This window comes from Triturus cristatus, chromosome 9, assembly GCF_964204655.1.
Source record: "Triturus cristatus chromosome 9, aTriCri1.1, whole genome shotgun sequence".
Lineage (NCBI taxonomy): Eukaryota > Metazoa > Chordata > Amphibia > Caudata > Salamandridae > Triturus > Triturus cristatus.
This window is the reverse complement of record NC_140592.1, coordinates 344,533,345-344,554,298: the sequence shown is the minus strand read 5'-3', so window position 1 is coordinate 344,554,298 and position 20,954 is coordinate 344,533,345. Positions and strand designations below refer to the sequence as shown.

The window sequence follows — 20,954 nt, the reverse complement described above, 5'->3', positions numbered from 1 at the left end:
AGAGCCCACCAGGTGCTGCACCACCAGAGAAATGCCCTGGTGTTCAAGCCATATCCAGAGATGAAGAGCCTCTTGACAAAGAGTCAACAACCCCAGCCCGCCCCTATTGTTGAAGTACCACATGGCGTGGTGTTGACTGTGAACACCTGCACTAGCAGACCCGTGATAAAAGGTAGAAAGGCCTTTAATGCCAAGTGAATCACTCGAAGTTTCAAAAGTTTAATTGGAGTCCAGACTCTGCCAGAGACCAGAGTCCTCCGATCTCCACCTCTCCCAGGTGGCCACCCCTGCCCAGAAGTGACGCATCAGTCACTACAGTCTGCTATGGTTGGGGGAAGAAGGAGAGGCCGTCCACTGACTCAACTGTGGTTCGTCAGCCACCAATGCAGCTCTTTAGCAGTTCCCTCCAAGATCTGGACCATGTCGGAGAGATTCCCCTGATGCTGTGCCCATTGGGTCGTCAAGTCCCACTGCAGAGCACTCATATGCCAGTGGACATGTGTAACAAGAAGGATGCAGGAGGATATGAAGTACCACAGCCTCTGAATCTGTCGCAAACAAATCCAGGACTACAGCTTAAACATCGGTATCACATCTTGAATATTCTAGGCTCGCCGCTTAGGAGCATAGGTTCGAAATTGCAATGTGTCCAGGACCATACTGATAAAAGAAAGCATCTGAGAGGGAGTCAGTTGTGACTTTGGCTAATTAATAGCGAACCCCACTGTGTGCAGTAGGTTCACCGTAGTCTGGAAGAGGGAGATGGCCGCCTGGGGTGAGCCCGCCTTTAACAGTCAATCATCAAGTAAGACTGGAACCCAAGACCTCTGCAGATGCGATCACCACCATCACCTTGGAGAACACCTAAGAGGAGCTGGTAAGGTCGAAGGGAAGCATGGCAAACTGAAAATGCTCATGGCTCACCACGAGCTGCAGGTAATGTCTGTGGGCAGGCAGAAGGGGATGTGAAAATATGCCTCCTGCAGATTCAAAGCTACCATCCAGTCTCCCTGGTCTATGGCAGATAAAACTTAAGCAAGCATGAGCATTTTGAAATTCTCCTGATTGAGGAAGAGATTTAGAAGGTAGAGGTCTAGTATAGGACGAAGGCCTACGTCCATCTTCGACACCAGAAAGTAGCAGGAACAGCAACCACAACATACTTCTGATGCCGGCACCCTCTAAATAGCTCCCCTGGCCAAGGCAGCCAGCACTTCCTCGTGGGTTAGGGAAAGATGGTCCTCTGAAGAGACGGAAGCCATCAAACTGACCTTTTTTTGGACACGTTCTTTACTTGCTGCTGCAATCGTATTTGCCACTCTTCTGAGGGGAAAGCTTTGCAGTGAATGGTATCTATCGTAGCTCCTAGAACGATATGACTTGACTGGGAAGGAGTGAAGACTTTTCTGTGTACACAGTGAGCCCTAGTGTCTGGAACAACTGAAGACAAGCATTAGTAGTCTGAGTGGCTTTCTGTGCTGTTGGTGCATTGATCAGCCAGTTGTCCTTGAGATTGTAGGGCTGCAGCTACTGGGGCACTTGGTAAAGACTCTTGAAGCCGATTTGAGGCCAAACGGCTCAAGATGTAAGATTTACTTTGGCTGGTACCCACTACCATATGGTACCAGCCACTGTAAATCTTAAAAATTTCCGATGCTTTTGATGGATAGGGATGTGAAAGTATGTGTCTTCCATGTTGAGCGAGGTCATGAAGTCTCCTCTGTTGAGACAAAGAATCTCGGAGAGTGTTACCGTTCTGAACGTTTGCTTCTTGAGGAACTTGTTGAGATTCCGGAGATCCAGTATTGGTCTCCATTCCCCTGATTTCTTCTTTATAAAGAAAAAAGGGAATAGAAACCTCTTCCTCTTTGAGATAAAGTGACCAACTCCATTGCCCCTATGGAAAGCATGACCTGGGCTTCTTTGTGCAGTAAGTGAAGACGGGGGTGCTCCCCTGGGTGGAGTATTCTGTGATCATTGTTTTCTGTTGGAGTCACAATCTAGGGAAGGCGTTCTCTTACGGCATCCTTGGCTAGAGTAACCAGCTGTAGAAGACTGGCGGTATGCTGGAGGGTTAAAGTTTTGATGGTACTTAGACTGGTAGGGCTAATAGTATGGGGTTCTCTGGTAACCTCCTTTATATGAGGTAAACTTAGTCCTCTAGCCCATCTGAATGGCACTTTCCGGTACTGTAATGTGCCTAAGGACCTCACTGTGTCTGTAACGGTCTTAATAGCCAAGAGCGCCTCATCTATGTGCTTTCCAAATAGGGAATCATTGAAAGCCATATCTAAAATCTTTGTCTGCACTTCTGGCCTAAAGGTGGTAGCCTTTAACCATCCCGGTCTTCTTAGTATGCTGGCACCCGTCAATCGTCTAAAAATTGTGTTGGCTACATCCATAGTGCAGTCCATGGTCTGACACTGCCCGTTCTCCCTCCAAGATCTTTCGAACCTCCTGCCTTTTCTCTTCTGGTATTAGGTCTACCAAAGCTCCTATGTCCAACCACATGTGTCGGTCATAACGGCCAATAATTGCCAAAGCATTTGCCGCCGTGATTGTGACTGTGGCCATAGTAGAGAAGTGCTTTCCTACAATGTCCATCCTGCGCCCCTCCTTATCAAGTAGAGTAGCGACTGGAGTAGCAGGGTTTTTGGATCTTCTTTGCGCTGGCCGAGAAATAAACAAATCTGGTCAGGGGTGTCCTATGAGGCAAGTAGGAGAATCCTCCGGAGCTTTATATTTTTATCAATTCGCGGGAGTACCAGAGGTACAGTTGCAGGTGTCTTCATAATCTTGATGCCCTCTTGCCATATATAGTCAATAATGGGAAGCGAGTGACTGGTCTTCCTCGTGTCCTCCTTGAAATCGTACAGGAAGCAGTCAGTCTGCTTGACAGGCATCAGCAAGTGGAATCGGGTGGATACACTTTCCATTAGGTTATGGAATCCTCCAATATCCTCCGGCAGAGAATCGAATGGTAAATGTGGAGGAGGAGAGGGTGTCAATATGATCTAATCATCCCAAGGATCCAGGGCCAAGAGAGGATCTTGTAGCTCGCCTTCCTCACCATCTTCGTCTGAAGCAGATGTATCCTCTACGATGGGATCTGCTTCTCGAGGAGTAATAGCAGGTGTAACTGGTGGCGGAAAGCCTGATGTACTTGGTGAATCAGTTTGAGGCTGCGGTCTCTCAGGTTGATACCCTTGCGGTGGAAATCTTTGCTTGTAGTCCGCCAACATTGCTTGCAAGTCTTGGATGGGAGAAGGCGGTAGATGGGACATGTCTCTAGGGTGCGATTCTGGTTGAAAAGGTGACGAGGTGGGGCCACATAGCTCTGTTGATAATACTGGTCTTCATCATGGTAATCCTCATCTTCGACATTTTACGTGCAGCTCTGATTAACTGTGAGATGCACCATAAATACAGTCGTCATCAGAGTCCTCTATGTCCAAGAAAAGCAACAGGATTAAAGGCAATACCTTACTATACGCTGACATGGATGGGTGTAGAAACGTCTTGGTTACTTTGTAATATGAGTAACTGCCTTCAACTGTGGCGTCGATAGTGCAGATATAGCCAGTTCAGCAGATTAAGTCGAAGGGGTTACCATCAACGGTAATGTCGTTGACGGTATCTACATCGACTGCGTCTTCGTCAACTACATCTTCTATGATCTCTTCGTCGATGGAAGGCAGTCGACAGCCGTCAATGATGTTGTCGTTCAGGGTGATCTCGAAGTCGGTGGACTTTTAGAGAGTGAGACTCCTGTTGATGGGTATCGTCGTCACAGTTGCTGCGACAGAGCTGACAATGTAATACTGCTTGTCGACAATGATTTTTTGCCAGATTTATGCCTCAATGGGTCTAAAGAGACGGCTCTGGGACGTCTTTGTCTTTTTTGAAAGGTGTATTAGGCACAGATAAAGCAGGCTCTGAGGAGTGCTTCCTTTCTCCTTCTTAGATTCCTGGGTCCCATGAGAAGGTTTGTGGTGTTTCCCTACTTCTGCAGAGGAACAGTTCTGGGGCCTGGCTCTTTTGTGAGACTGAAAAGGATTTATCACTATCTTCCTCTGAAGAAATTGTCTTCCCTCTCTATCCTTGAGAGTTTTTGAAGAAAAGGTACGGCAGATTTTGCATTCCTTTACCTTATGTTTAGGATGCAGGCAATATATACAATCCTTTTGTGGATCATCCACATAAACCCTTTTTCTGTCACAGGTTTTACATGGGTGGAAAAGGCCTTTGTTGTCAGACGATGTCAGGTTTGTAGAAAATCCTAGTAGTTGTAGGAAAAGAACTGAGTAGCACTCGGGGAGACTCGCTTCCACACAACGTGCGGTGAAAATCTGAGGGAATCTGCTTCTGCTGGGGGTGTTCTAGAGGGTGCTGACAGCTGATTGGTTGTAGCTAACATTTGGTCCTTTTTAAAAAAGGGCGTAGATAGCCTATTAGATACATGGCCTAGGGCCATTAAAGCCTATAGTACTTGTTAAATAATGCTTGATTATTTTACCGTGGCACTCCCATCCCGGCACTCCCATTACGACGATGGGGAATGATTCAAGCATGTGAATCTATGAAAGATACCCCAATCCTGGATAAGTGAAAACATCACATGGCACAAATGCCTGGGTGCCATGCTCACAGACACTGCATGCAGTATAGGTAAGTCACCCCTACAGCATGCCTTACAGCCCTTAGGCAGGGTGAACTGCACTACATGCGTGGACATATCGGCATGAGCAGATATGCTCCTGTGTTGGTCAGTTCCATTACTGCCCGTGCAAGTATCCAGGTAAGCAATTTTGAGTATATTGAGTACTTAAAGTCAACCTAAACCAAACGGAGGTCCTAGCCATCACCACAAGAAGCAACCCGTGGACTGACCTCTTCTGGCCACAAGAGCTGGGAGACACACTGACTTCGACTCCAGTTGTAAAATGCCTTGGTATTAAAACAGACAAACTCACACAGTCTAACCAAGTGGCTTCTGTGGTTGGGACCTGCGTGGGCCTGCTAAGGCAGCTAAGGCAATTATCACCCCTCTTCTCATTTTCCACCATGCGGACGGTGGTGACCGCACTGATTATGTCCCGCCTAGACTATGGCAATGCTCTATATATCGGATTACCGGAAAAGCTGCTAGGCAAACTGCAAGTAGCGATGAATGATACAGCTAGGCTGCTCTTCAAGCTCCCCAGATGGGCACGGCCACCTCTGCTGCAACAGCTACATTGGCTCCCCATCAAACAGTGAGCCAGATTCAAGGGCCTCTGCATTGCCCACAAGGCCCTTCATGGGCAGGCCCCAGGATACATCAGGGAGCGCCTAAGGAGATACGTCCCCGGTCGCATCCTTCGATCATTCGAGGGAGGCCTGCCCACCGTTTAACAATACAACTAAAGGGGTCGAGCCTTTTCGGTCTTGATCCCGCAGCTGTGGAACAAGCTACCAGGACATCTCCAGTCAGAAAAGACTCTCCTTCCCTTCAGGAAAAAACTGAACACCTTCCTCTTCACTGAGGCCTGGACATAACGCAGACACTGACCTGGGGTTAACATTCACTTATTGGGGTGGGCTATGGCTACTCTCTCTCAGCGCTTAGAGACCTGCTGGTATTAGGCGCTTTACAAATCACAATTAATATTAACATATATGTGCTGGACACTGGTGAAAACACGTTCCCCGGATACAGGATGACTTCACTGAAATCAAAGAAGTTTTGTATCAAACATCTCATATTAATAAGCCCACACCGATTCCAGTGTTAGATATCTTAATAAATGCACCCAGAAGGCACCTTAGAGGTGCACCCTGAGAACCTACCAGCCACTGGTGTGATCACGGACTGGTCTTAGCCAGCCTGCCACCCCAGACAAGTTTTTAGCCCCCCCGGAGTGAGGGCCTTTTGCTCTCAGGAGGTCAGGAACAAAGCCTGCTCGGGTAGAGGGTGTTTACACCCCCTCCTACAGGATGACCTGCGAATTAGAATGCCAAGGCAGGGGGCTTCAAAGAGGCCACTGCCTCTGGTATGTGAATCTGGCTTCCCGCAGAGGAGAGGATGCTGACCTCCTTGACCAGGGTCCATATGGCACTTGGGCAAGGTGGGAAAATTAGTAATCAGATATGCGTGTTCACCTTCAGGCTAGTTCCAAACATAAGGTGAAGTGAAAACGAAATTACAGAGTCTGCCATCTTGGTAATGGCAATCTTAAAAACTCTGGAACAGGGTGATGCCCACTTCCCAAAGGAGGTGGTCATATAGAGGGCGTAGTGACCCCAGGGGTAGGTAGCCCAATTGGCTACTACCCTACACTCTCCTAACTTTAGTATTAAGGGGAGACCCTGGCACCAGGAAATAAGATCCTGCCACCAGGGAAGCCGGGTGCATAGGTGCGAAGTGACGTCGGAAACCGCCATAGACCAGAATGGAGGACTTCAGGAACGATGTCGCTGGCGAAGAAGGTGAAAGAGTCTGGTGGAATCCAAAGAGGAATTCTTGAAGAGAAGAACCTGCAAGCAGAGGGGACAGAGTCTATGCCACTCGAAGGTGACCAGAAGGCATGAAAGAGCAATGACCACCGATGACGGAGGATGCATGAGTGAGGAGGGTGGCCTTGTCGCTGCAGCTGTGAGGATCAGGCGACGCTGTGGAGGACCAGGAGACGTTCACGAGTTGTCCCATGTCAGAAGTCGAGAACCAGGGGGTGGCTGTCCAGCTAGAGCACCAACAAGCCTTGGCAGCATCAACAGATGAGGTAAACGATAAGGGAGCAATGTTGGGACCAGCAAGGTCCAAGGGACTCACAAACTGTAGGAGAGTCAGAGCAGGCCCGAACAAGCAGGACAGCCCACTGAAGTCAAAGAAAACCCTCAAGAGGATCGACAGGCCGAAGGCACCGGAGTCGCAGGAGGACCTCGAGCAGCTCACCAAAGATGCAGTCCCACGGTGCAGAGGATGAGGTGAGGACGAAGATCTTGGCAGGAAGAGATGCTGGTGGCTGGAGCTTCTTGTAGCCCGAAGATCTCTGGAGTACAGAGCCAACAAGTGTTGGCAATGGCAAGCCGACACGGTGCACAGGGGTTCTGTTCCAGCAGTTCTGACAAGGGATACTGGCCTCAAACGTGCTCAGAGGACAGGTTAGGCTTTGAGGGAGTTGTGTTGCTGAGCCTTTCGAAGTCCAAGGGACGTAAGGATCAGCAGACTGGTCAGCTCCGTTGCGGTGCCTGCAGATGCAGGGTAGTGACTTCTTCACTCCAAGGGAGATTACTTCAGGTGTCCTTGATGCTCACAGGCATGGCGAGGAACCTGGAAGAAGCACAGGCACAGACAAAGAAGACTTGCATAGCAGTGAGACCATGAGCATCAGGAGTCTAGCTTTGTGCAGTCTTGGTTCCAGGAAAAGTCTAGCGAAGTCCAGGTGCCCAGACGATCAAAGTTGAAGTGGTTTCAGGTTTGAATCTTGTCCCACAATGAATCCGAAGAGCCAACCACAGGTAATCCCTTTAGTACCCTAGGGAAAGGATTGCAACAACCCATGGGTCCCACCCAGAGGAGGGTCTGGACAGAGGGGAGGATACTTTCATGTCCTTTGTCCAGTTTCGCGCCAGAGCGGGAGCCAAGGGCTCCCTAAACTGGAGTATACAAGGAGGGCACTAAATGTGCACTTCAAAGTAGTCTGAAGGAACTGGCAAGCGCCCCCACCCCAGCCAAACACACTAAGTCCCATCTGGGAGGTGGTTACACCTCCCTGTGACAGGAAACCTATTGTTCTATCGTTACCTGCTCGAGCTCAGCTCAGCAGCAGGAGGGCAGAAAAGTGTCTGCGGTCGGAAGCTTGCTGTTAGACCCTGAAAGGCTGGTACAGGGATTACAGGGGGGCACCTTAGGAGAGCCCCCCAAGTACATGGGATTCTACACCCAACACTAGAATCGGTGTTGGGGTAGGATTCCAACATGTTTGATGCCAATTATGACTGGTTTCAGTGCAGCCAATATATAGTTAGACAGCTCGTAAAGGACCTGATGTCCACTATATGTATTTAATGGCTGACCACACTTACAAAGCCTGGAGAATCAAAACCGGGGTTTGTAGGGGTGTCCTAATCATGCAGGGGCACCCTCACACTTATAACCAAGCACCCTGCCTTCAGGACTGAAGAGCTTGCTATAGGGGTGACTAACAGGTTTTAAGTGTAGTGACCTCAGATATAAGAAACATATATCTGCGCTGAGAGGTGCAAGCACCAACTCACACAGCCTGCAATGTCAGGCCTGTCGTCACAGTTTAAGTGGACTCCCCCGAGTGGCACAATACATGCTGCAGCCCAGAGGAGACCCCTGGTGTACCTATGCCCTGAGTACCTCAGTACAATATACTAGGGAATTAGAAGGGTACACCAGTAACCAATTGGGAAGGTACCGGAGTACTTACCGCTGTCAAATTTAGGGAGAAAGCACAGTGACTAGGGTCCTGATTAGCAGGATCCCAGTCAGACTAGACATAAGACAAAATACCACCAGCAAAAAGTGGGGGTAAGCATGAAAGCAGATCATACTTTCCTACAGATCCCTACATGCAATGCAAGTATCTTGTAAACAAACAATGTGGGGGGCAATTACACTACGTTTATTCAGGTACAATAATTCCTAGAGATCACTTCTCCTTACCCGCTCCATGGCATCCTGGTTGTAGGAAAGGTAATACAGGCACATGGACACACCCGTAGCGGCCATTGATGGGCGAGGAATCTCCAACAACTTCTGCACACCACCTTGAGCCACAAATTCTGCAGCAAACTTGTTGTGGAGTAGCAGAGATGCCAAATGCTGAAAGAAAATAATAGGTTGCTGAAAGCATAATTGTAAGCAAGTTTTATCGCAGGTCACCTCCGTGGGTATAGGAGGGGGTGGGGTTCTAAGGATTTACTGAAATTTAACTTCAAATTATATTTAGGCATTTTCGCCTACCTATGAATAAATATTCTTACCTTAAGAGCCTCAAATGTTAACAAAACATCATTATTTCGTTTGAGGTCGATGTAATACATCATCAGCTCCCGTGATCCCATCTGCATGAAGATTGGCAATAACTGAGGACAAAGAAAATAAGTTGAAGCCCCAGTGCAAAACAGTACAACATTACCACAAACAAAACACAGCACCATAATTCAATAATTCATCATTCTAAACTAAAAAGTTGCACCTAATTTAGGAGTTTGGAAAACAAATTCACAAATTACCTTAATTAAAGCAGGTATGTAAATAAATGCAGTTACCAACATGATTACAAATACCGGAGTCAACATCCACCACATGGTAAGCATGACATTTCTTTTTTGTTATTAAGCAAAGGGTAAGAAACAGACTCCATTTTTTTAAAAAAAACATTCCAAACTGGAAAAAAATGAATTTTTATTTTAATCTTTACAGCCTTACAAGGAGGATTGTGCCTGGACACATTTTTTGTATTAATTGTGCATGATTAAAATATCACAATGGCAAGGGAGTTTATAATATCAGCTAACAGAAAGGGCCAAAACAAGGACATTTATAGTGTTATACAAATCACACTAAATATATTTCATAAAAGAGAGCAGAATTCTGAGTAGGTGTCCACTAAATCATTAGTAAAACAATGCAGGAGCTTATTTCCCAAAATTCGAGAGGTCTCATACCAACTATAGACCCTGCCATTATATACATAACCTTTAGGAAAAGTTACTCGCAATTTCCATAGATTATTAAATGGTACTGAGTTCACTTTACCTCAAAAGGTAATGTGCATGACAAGAATACAAGTTCATACCTGATAAAACGTCATTGGTTTAGCACCCTGACTGAGAAAATCAAGAACACTGGTCAGTAGTCCGACAAGCCCATCAAGAAAATTTGTCATCTACCCTCCCATTTCATAAATTTTAAAACAATCTGCAGGTTATTCCCATCAAAAACAGAAATACACTACAGCTTTCTAGTAACATATCCCTGCTGCATGGGAAACATCCTTTAGGGCAAAGATGGAATCACGCTGTGCCTTAACAGCGATGGCAAAAGAACAAACGCATCTTAGGCACGCAATCGTTCAGCACGCCAGACGTTACAATGACTTGCTTTGGGGGGGGGGCGCAGTGCTGGAACGGTGTTGAATTTAAAAGTCCAACACCTTCCCTACTGTTGCGCAGACTGGAGTTGGAATAGTAAATGAAACCCTTCCAAAATCCAGCGGCCCTCCCAAGGCACGTCGTTATAATGATTTTCATGCTGAGCAAATGACTGTGTTCAGAAGGCATGCGTGCTAAACGCATGCGTAATACCAACTCCTGTCAGTTGAGTTACTCTGACATTTGCAATCTGGTTGCAACTTTGAGAAAAGTGCAAAACAACTGGATAACATCTTTGTCAAAGAGGAGGCACAAACTACCCTTTTTACAACAGCACCTAATTGGCACTAAACCCTAACGTACATTATACACAAAAAAATCTTCACTGAACAATCTTGGTTACAGTAAGACAATTTAAGCCTGAGCTAAGAGCTTTTCATAAAAATACAGTACATATTGTTTAACTTTCTTGACAATAACTGTCGTTTTGAAAATAATTTATCTTCATTTTGATATTTCACTAACTGCTAAGATCCGGCAGCCAAAAGCTTCTCCTAATGCCGAGAATTAAAAAAGCTAAGATGGGAGGCCGTGCCTTTTCCTATCTGGCTCCTAATTACTGGAATACGTTGCCCCTAGATTTGCGCTCAAGCCCCAACCTAACCATTTTTAAGAAGCACCTAAAAACCTGGCTATTCAACGGATTCGCTTTAGAAGCCTGCCTCCCAAGGCGCCGAGAGATCCTCTTGGGGATGATTCGTGCGCCATATAAATAATAATAATAATATTTCTGATGCTTTTAAATCTTAAGGCAGGTTAACTCCCCAGCAAAACTTTTTTGTGTAGTACATGCTTATATTTGACATTTTTAGTCTGCACTGTCTTTTTAAAAAAAAACATTTTTATGAATTATGCAATCAGAATTTTTTTTTTTAAAGGCAAGCAAGTAGTGTCTTCCTTGTATATATAGCCAATAGCTTTTCAAGTCCGTACTCTGTGTGATGACACGATGTCAGGTGATGACTGACAATGTGTCTGCCCTTATTGCTGGTCTCTGGGCCAAGACCGTCACATGTAGCTACTGTCCTAAAACCCGGACCTTTCAAAGTACCATAATCAAAGGTTTCCTCCCCAATTAATTTTTGGAACAGAAACCTAAACCTTCAGGGTATTTCAGGGCTGATTCTAGGAAGAAATGTGTCAAGACCTCATACCTATCACTGCCACCTTATATGTGATCTCCAGATTTCTTTGGCATCTTCCTGATGAGCCTTCCACCTGTTCCCCTTCTAACTTCCCTTTCAGGAGCTTCACTCCCTGTCAATGGTCGCTCTATCACTGGCTGCTGTGCATGCTTCCAAAGCGAAAACAGACCTCTATGAACCACTGAGAATGCTTGACATCAAGCACAGTTTACTCCAGTGTATTTTTCAAGCAAAATGGCTCATTACGGAGGTAAAAATACATTGCTTAAATTAGCAAGCAAGCATGCCTATAAAGAGTTAAATTATGTGCCAAAAGTATTATGATGAGAAGGTCACCAATAGTAGTTGTTTTTATCAAGAAAGGAGAGGAGAGTGATGAGAAGAAACTATGTTCTTTTTTATCAATGTCCTGGCCAAAGAAGAAAGCAGTGATAATCTTGAGGTGGGACCAGGACAATACAATTTTCTCTAGGTTCCCCACCAAGACAACAGTCTGCACACACTATGAATAGGGCACCCAGAGACTCTATTTCCTCTTAAGAGAACTTGGGGCCTCTGTGCCCAGACAAAGAGATGGGCTGGACTTGACTTGATGGTGCAACAGTTTCCAGAGTCAGAGACTTTGTGCCTAGGAAATGTTCTGATCTGGGTGCTTAAAACCCTTTCCCTAAATGGTGGCATGTTCTGGCGGGAAAAAATATTTGGGTATCGGGAGAAAGAGGATTCATGACCTGGTGCTTCCTACTTATGGTGATTCTGCACACGATTTGTATACATCCAGTGAGTAAACGCATGTGATATGCTACATGGGGGAAATGTGTCTACCTCACCGACAAAAGAGTGGTCAGTACCACACTGTGTAATGAGACTCAAATCCAAAATCTATCACTGTAGCTCCATCCTTACTCTGAATGCATGTAAGGTACTACTGATGTGGCCTCATCGATGGTAGGATCAGAGTCCAGATGTGCATTGGATGACTGCTTCCCAGACATAAGATGCAAAGGTTGAGTGGGTCATTTGCTGCAAACAGCCAATGGCATGACATGTATGGATTAAAGGTGGAGTGATGCAACATAAGCTATTTGATCCGAAGGAAACGGGATATGGATGTAAAAACCGCAATAACAAAGACAGAATAATATTACCAAAAACCCCAAATAGCAAGCCCCTTTGTAAATTTCCTGACCACGAAAGAAGCAATTCCAATCCATACCGGAGAGGAAGGGCGGGCGTGGGGAGGGTTGCTTGTGACATAGATATGCATGTGTGGTACCAGCAGGAAAAATCAATCTCTATGGAAGCAGTTTTCAGTCCTACTTCTAGATGGCATCAATACCAAAGTGGGTCAGGCCTCCTTGCGGAGCTAACCACAGCCAACTAATTTTGTACTAGTGACCTTTTATAACTAAATAGTGTTCCAATTGGTCTGCAAACAGGTCTGTACATTAATATACGTTTAAAGGTGTGCACGTGCAAAAATTACATTATATTGTAATAATGTTCTCAAATCTCACAAATAGGGAAGACTATTTCATTTGTAAGACCCATATACTGCGCAAGGAAGATGAGAAAAGATACTTAACTGTAAAAAGAGTTTTTAATCGTTGAGCTCTTCTAGATTCAAAAACTTTGCATTATTATTAAGCCATCTAGTAGTTTGGCCGAATATCTCTTAAGTGAAGAAAAGTTTTCCTTTTTAAGTGCCGACCCTAGCAGGGTCTGTGACACAGAGCACATGTCCATCATGCCCGTGTGTGCCGCCTCCAGTATGGAGTGGTGAGTAGAGAAAGTATTGTGTATATGTGTATTGAGAAAGGAAGTTATCTAGTAAAAGACGTAATCTGTGATTAGAGCCACACGCTTCAGGGGAGGGGGGGCGAGCAATGTGAATCTACATCACTACAAGCTACAAACAGATGGTTGCAGGGTAGGAAACTTCCCACTTCACAGCATGCGTTGCTGTAGATAGATAGAAAGTAAAAAGAACTCCTCAAATAGCAGAGGCAATCGTGTAGTTGGTGCAGATGTCTGGAATAGAGTCACTAGGACCCAGTGGCCAGTCATTGTCTGTTGTCTGGCGAAAATGGCCACGCAATAATATTTAGTGAAGGTGTGGTGTTAACCAGGAAGCTGCTTTGCATACAACAGCTAATAGAATATTGCCATTAAACCCCATGGTTGCTGCCTTCTTGTGTGGAGTGTGTGCCCTGTGGGTAACTGAGAGCTTTTTTTACCTTTATGATAGTAAGTAGGGATGCCTTTGACTATAAACCTGGTGATGCCTCCTTTGGATATGGGCTTATCCTTGTGGGGTTTGGAAAGAGCTATGAACAAATGGTGAGCACTGCAAAAGGGCTTGGTTTTGTCAATGTAGTACATGAGAGCCAGTGTGAGAAAGTGCCTCTTTTTGCTAGGTTAGCCCCCGCTTTTTGCCCGATTTTGATGTGGTTTCAATTGTAGTGCACAGGGTCCCTGCCATCCTGTGCCAGTGCTTCTTCCCTAAAAACATATCCCTAATTGGCACGGTTACCATATGTAAGTCCCTAGTAAGTGGTAACCTGGGTACCTAGGGCCTGGGAGCTGAAGAGCGTCTTTTAGGACCATGCCACTGCCCTTGCAGCTTGCATGCCCCTGTGAGGTGAAAAACGACAAAGACGACATGGCACCCTGCCTGGGTGCCATGCCAGCCAGCACTGCCTGGGGGTATAGGCAAGTCACCCCTCTAGCAGGGTTTACTAGCAGGGTGCACTATACCACAGGTGAGGGCATATCTGCAGGAGCAGACACAGCCCTACAATATTAGTGTCCATTCCTTAATGTTGTAACTGCCAGTGAAGCCATCTCAAGTTCCACAGCACCATGATGGCTTCACTGAACACAGGAGTGTTTGGTACCAAACTACTACTTTCATTAAAACCACACTGATGACAGTGTGAGATTTAATTGACCAGCGGTGCTCCCTGAAAACCTACAAACCTGGTGTGGTCTCTGACCAGGTGTAGGCAGCCGGCCACTACCAGACATGTTTCTGGACCCCTGGGTGGAGAGCCCCTGCTCTCTGCTATCGGAAACAATGCACATCCTGAGCAGAGATGTCACACCTCCTCCCCCAGGATGGGCAAGTGCTCGAAGGGGGAAGCTTCCAAAGTCTGCAGCCTTTGTAATGAAACCCTCAGCTTCTCCTGCTAGCAACAAATGGCAGCCCCGGTTTACACCCCCACTTTGGGCGGGAAAACTTAGGAGAATAGGTGTGCCCACCTCTGCCAACTTCACCCCTAAGGTGGGGGAGGCGAGGTGAAGCACATCTTTCATTCCCCGCCATCTTGAAGATGGGGTGACCCCATGGGGATACCCCTCCAATCAGGGCTCGGTCTATGCCCCTTCCCACAGAAAGGTGGCATAATAGAGGGTGTAGTCACCCCAGGTAAGGTACTCATTGGCCCTACCTGCTACTCCCCAAAAACGTCCCTAAATGTACTATTTAGGTAGCTCACCCAGACCTAGAAACTGGATCAGTGACGACCTAAGAAGAAAGAAGAAACTCCTGGAGAGATGATTTAAGCTGTCATTGGTTTCTCTCCTGCAACCTCCGGTGCCACGTCTGCAGCCTGTTTGTCAAGTGAAGACTTTCCACTGAAAATCATTGGGCGCCCAAAGCTGAAATTGCACCCTGCACCTGGCCACCCCAGTGCCGCTGGTGGCATATCTTTGGTGCTGCTCCCAACCCCAAAAGCTTGGCCCCTGCAACAGATCCAGTTACCTACAAGCAGTGTGGCTCCAGGCACCCCTAGTCTCCACTAAAACGCATTGGGCCAATCTCAGATTTTGACCTCTGCACCAGGTCGCCCATGTGCCACTGATCGTGCAACTTTGGTACTCACCTGACCCTTGCTGACCTTTGTTCCCGAAGACTAGAATTGTAAGTGTGTTACTTATCTGTTTAACCGATGTTCTTTTCCCCATAGGATAACATTGAGAGTGTCGATTTTTATGTTTAAATCGTTTTTTATTGAGATTGTTATATCAAACAGTGCCAGAAGTAGAAATAGCAGTAAACCATTGCATGGCATTGACAGCATCACAAATTAAATTTTACAGTAAGAGTCCCAACTCCCTCTTGTCCTCCCCCCAACAACAAAAATATAACGTCAGAAGGAACACAAAGAGAAGAGAGAGAGAGACAGACAGACAAGAGACAGTGAGAGAGACAGTGAGAGGGGGGGAGGAGAAAATCTGTCCTGGGCTTTATACGAATTTGTATCACTGCTTACTCCCCTCTGATAGGTCACACCGGCTCCCTCGACATGGAGAATCAGCTACCCATTCTCGACTTCTCCACCTGTGCCCAGGGCGATCGTCGGCATGGGATCTTGTGTGGTATCTAGGATCCGCAGCAGTAGCAAGTAATTAGGGCAAGTTAGCTCCCTCATCTCTGTACTAAGTATAGATAAGAATGGTTGCCAGTATTCCGCGAACGAGGCTCCCTCACCTTGCAATGTCAGCGTAACGCGCTCCATGTCAGCTCAGACCATAACCTCCCCAGCCAGCATTGGTGTGTTGGGAGTCCTATCTGTACCCCAGTGGGACAGTATATTCTGAAGCACTGCTTCCAGGTCCAGCCCCATCAGCCTGCCTCTACGGGATTTCAGAGGGAAGGTAAGTTTGTAGGGCAGTACTAAGACAATGTTTGCTTGGAAGCGTGGGATTTGTGTATTAAAATGAGTATCAATGTCAGTTAAAACTTGTTTCCAATAGGCAGGGAGGTGTGGGCATTCCCACAGTAGGTGGGTCAGTACACCCTCTGCTCCGCACTGTCTCCAGCAGTGTGAGGAGTGATTGGGGTTATATCTGCGCATTCGAGGTGGGGTGAGGTACCAGTAGGTAGCTATTTTGGTCACGGTTTCGATACTCAAGACATTCCGTGCCGTGTGGCGCGCGCAATAATAAATGTCCACCAACTCTTTCTCCGATAGTGTTCGGCCGAGTTCAGTCTCCCACCTCCACTGTCCTGGTGTGGAGGCCTCAAGTTCTGGAGGACGCAGCATATGATAGAGCTTAGTGAACAGGTGAGCGTATGTTATTTTCATGTGAAGCCATTTCTCATATGAAGTTAGAAGTCGCTGAGCCCCTGGGCGCACCAGTGGGTGCAGCACCCAGTGCCTCACTTGGTGAAAGGGATACCTTTCGGACTTGGGCAGTGTAACTGCGGATTGGAGTTCCTCGATTGTCCGGGGGCCCTCTACATCGAACATATGCACGATGGATCGACAGCCCTGGGCCTCCCACTGGTAGAACACCTTCTGATCTAAACAGGGAGAGAAGTCCTCATTGCCAGCTATGGGGGTTAGGGGCAACAGGAAGGAGGTTAGGTTGTGCTTGTTCGCTGTAGCATCCCATGCCCTCAGGGTTGCGCAAATGATTGGCGGGTTGTATATGCCTTCTGGTTGCTGTGTTTTGGGCAAAAAGGAGACCCCCCACAAAGCCTCCAGTCCCCACCCTCTCTCTGCGGCCTATAGCTCAGCTCCCTACTCATTTGGGACTTCTTGTTGGCCCATACGAAGGAACAGATCTCCTTCTGCAATTGTTTGAGAATACCCGGGGAGAGGCTATACGGGAAGAGTTTGAAAAATGTATAGAATATTGGGAAAGATATTCATTTTGATTGCGGTCTCTCTTCCCAGCCAGGAGAAGTTTAAGGGTCCCCATCTACCCATTTCTCTCCACACCTGGGACAAGAAGCGCTTGGAGTTCAGGGCTGCTGTGTTCGGAGTGGCCTCCCTGAGGAGAATCCCCAAGCATGTGATAGATTCTGCGTCCCATTGGAGCGGGAGCAAGCGTACCAGACTCTCTATGGTAGCCGGGTGGAGCGAGAACCCCATGGCACAAAAACCCTTCATTAATGTTCATAAGGACAGAATGGCACTCAGAATTATTCCAAAGTTCCTTCCCAAAGTAGTTTACCCTTTTTACCTCATTCAAACCATACAGCTCCCAATCTTTTCCCCTCAAACGGACTTGGTAGCAGAAAGAGTTCTCTACATTCTAGACTTAAAACGGGCTGTAGGAAGCTGGCTTTGTATATGGTATTGTCAGGGGTTCCCCAAAAAAGTACAGGGCTCAATGTAAAACCCAAAGTGCTCTATTAGTGGTAGTGCGGGCGAACAGCCCTAGGCTTAATACAAAGGAGTGCAAGACATTTATTGCATAGCATTGACCAATAACGGCCACACGACTCAACAGACACACAAAATCAATGTGGCAAAGTCACAACTTTGCCACATTGATTTTGAAGCCGGAAGCCACTGAGAAATTCTCTAGCTCGGCAAAGAAAGCAGGGATAGAGATCCGTGAATCTTCCAGCGTGGCAACTACATAGTCGGCATATAAACTAATGGCATGAGCATCCCACCCGAATCTCACACCAGAGATCTGTGGTTTCTCCCACACTCTCTGGGCCATCGGCTCCATGTAGAGGCGAAGAGCAGCAGGTAGAGTGGGCACCCCTGTCAAGTGCCCCGGGATATCTGGAAAGGGTCTGAAGAGCGCCCAATAACCCTGACTGTAGCCGTTGGTTGACTATAGCCGCTGAAAACCCATCTGGAGAAGCGGTCTCCCACACCAAAACGCGCTAGGGTAACCTTCATATATCCACAATCCACCTTTTCGGCATCAATTGATATCCTGACCCATTCTATGTTTTGGCGCTGTGCTTTGTCGAAGAGATGGAGTCGCCTTCTCATATTGTCACTACACTGCCTGGTAGCTATGAACCCGAACTGGTCAGGGTCTATCAGCCCAGGCATCATCAGGCCTAGGCGTGCTGCTAGTATGCTCGTAAAAAGCTTCAGATCGACATTTAATAAAGATATTGGTCTGTACGAGGCACAATACCTAGCATCCTTGCCCAGCTTGGGGATAACTACGATTGAAGCTTAGAGCATAGAAGAAGGGATGACCCTGGAGTCTATCGCATTATGTAGTCTAGTGAGGAGGGGGGCTAGTGACGCACAAAAGGTTTTGTAAAAGGTACTGTAAAAGCCATCTGAGCCGGGCAATTTGTGCAATTTGAGGTGGGCTATGGCCGAAACGACCTCCTTCATTCTGATAGGAGCGTCTAGGCTAGCTGACTGCTCTGGGGTAAGTGTTGGGATGTTAGCTCCTTGTACATAGGAGAGTGAATCTTGCTCAGCAAGTGATTGCGCGGAGTACCGTTTAGCATAAAAATCCCTACATGCCTGTGTTATAGCTTTATCGTCTATGCACTCATTACCAGCCTCTTCACACACAGCGTGAACAGCGGTCGACTGACGCTGTGCTCGGAGTTTGTTTGCTAAAAGGCGTGCCTGCACCGGTTACCCCCAACATAGAAAGAGTAACACAATCTAAGTGCAGCATATTCAGCCCTATCTAAATCTTTACCCGCGAGTTGTTTGCGAGCCACCTCGAGCTGTCGCCACACTCGTGGAGCCCCAGTTCGTTTATGAATGCGTTCTAATTCTTGTACTTGCTCGGCGAGATCCCTTCGCTTTTCTTTCCTGATTCTATTGTCTGCCACGGAGGCTGCTATGAATTCCTCTCGGACGCATGCCTCAAGTGTATCCCATAATGTATAAATTGAAGTGCCAGGAGTGTCATTGAATGTGAGAAATTCTTTTATGGCGCTGTCTAGGTGTTTTATCACATTTGAACGGTGTAGCAGGGCATCGCGCAGCCACCATGTGAAATACGGTCTCTCTGGGGTGGGGAGCGTGAGAGTCAGTGCTGCATGGTCTGAGTGTGAGCGCGCCTCAATATCTGAAGCTTGTGTGCGAGGGAGCAGGGAGCGGGAACCAATAAAATAGTCACTCCTAGCATACGATTTATGCGCGTGTGAGTATAAGGTGTAATCTTGGTCAGTGGGTTGTAGGGAGCGCCATATATCCACTAGTCCTAGGTCTTGCAGCCATTCCCGTCCCGCTTGTGTAAGGGTTCCAGTCACCCCATAGCATTGCGAGGAGCGGTCAAGTTGGTTGTCAAATGATGCTAACTTAATGTCCCCCCAGCATTATCAAATCGGTGAGGGGAGGCGGCGTAGCTCGTCACCGCCTTCTTTAGGAATGCCTCCTCGCCCTCATTAGGCGTGTTTATGGAGCCTAGAGTGTAGTCGCATGCGTTAGTGGTGATCGTGAGAGCCAAAATTCTTCCTTTAATCTCCGACTGTTTCAACCCCACTTTACCCCTGAAGGAGCGTGAAAAAAGAATAGCCACCCCCGCCGATTTATTAGAGTGCGAGGAGAAATACTGTTGAGGGAGAGGCCTTGACCTAAGTCGATGTGTGTCTTTGGCTAGGTGTGTTTCTTGCAGTAGACAAATTTGTGCTGATGATTGCTCTGGGTAGGAGAGGACGGCCTCCCTCTTGATAGGGCTGTTCAAACCCTTCACATTAAGGGTGATCTCAATCAGCCTCCAGGCCCCCTTGCTGGCGTGCGGCATTGGCTGGCCCCGATCGCTGCGCTCCCCGCCTTCACCAGGCTCCAGGTACCTCTATGGCTCGTGGCGGCCAGGCGGCCGAGTCAGACTGGTCGTCTTGGATCGCAAGCAGATTTTCAATCTGCATGGGGGGGATGGAAGCGCTCCATATTCGCCTGGGCCTCTCAATAGGCCCTCTCCATTGGTATGTGGCCTTCCTCCCTGCAGCCGTAGGACAGTTCCCGCTGCGGCTTCACTGCGTCAGGGTGGCTGCACTCGCCTTTCGCCTGGAGCCCCCGTTCGGGTGATCAGCCTGGCGGGAGTGGAGAGACAGAAGAACGCGTCTTACCGCTCCGCCATCTTGGCCACACCCCCAAAAAAGTGTCGATTTTTTTAAGTGAAAAGTATTTTTATCTAAAAACTTACTTACCTTATTGAGAAGATCTAGTCTTAAAATAAAATAAAAGTATATTTTTCTAAAATTGGTGTGGATCTCCTTGAGTCGTGTGTCCGTTATTGGTCAATGCTATGCAATAAATGTCTTGCACTCCTATGTGTTAAGCCTAAGGCTGTTCGCCCGCACTACCACTAATAGAGCACTTTGGGTTTTAAATTGAGCCCTGTACACTTTTGGGGAACCCCTGACAATACCATATACAAAGCCAGCTTCCTACAGCCCGTTTTAAGTCTAGAATGTAGAGAACTCTTTCTGCTACCGAGTCCGTTTGAGGGGAAAAGATTGGGAGCTGTATGGTTTGAATGAGGTAAAAAGGGGAAACTACTTTGGGGAGGAACTTTGGAATAATTCTGAGTGCCATTCTGTCCTTATGAACATTAATGAAGGGTTTTTGTTGTGGGACGGCTTGCAGCTCATTAATACATCTGCAAGATGTTATGGTTACAAGAAAACTCACCTTTCAGGACAGGTACTGCTGATGGCAAGAGAGTAAAGGTTAAAAAGGGGATCCCATCAGTCTAGTGAGAACAGTGTTGACAATCCAGACCAGTGTGGGGGGTTGCACCGGTGGGGTGGTGACTGACTTTAGGCCCTCTAGAAAGGCCTTAATGACTGGAATGCAAAAAAGTGATGAATGTTCCCTGATTTGCACGCAAGCGACTATGGCTGCAAAATGAAGTTGTATGGAGATCTAGGACAGTCCTGTCTTTAGCAGGTGAAGCAAGTTAACAGAT

The 20,954-nt window shown here is 47.1% G+C and overlaps 1 protein-coding gene across 6 annotated transcripts in view; it reads right to left on the bottom strand.

Annotated features, from left to right (window-relative positions):
- Positions 1–20,954, bottom strand: part of DCAF1 (DDB1 and CUL4 associated factor 1) — an 814,171-nt gene that overhangs the window by 625,603 nt on the left and 167,614 nt on the right. For all 6 annotated transcript variants that reach the window (XM_085625108.1, XM_085625107.1, XM_085625110.1 and 3 more), the window contains exons 8-9: positions 8,995–9,096; positions 8,675–8,833 (exon numbers count right to left, since the gene is read on the bottom strand). In XM_085625108.1, coding sequence (XP_085481234.1) covers positions 8,675–8,833; positions 8,995–9,096 — 261 coding nt within the window. The remainder of the gene's footprint in view (positions 1–8,674; positions 8,834–8,994; positions 9,097–20,954) is intronic.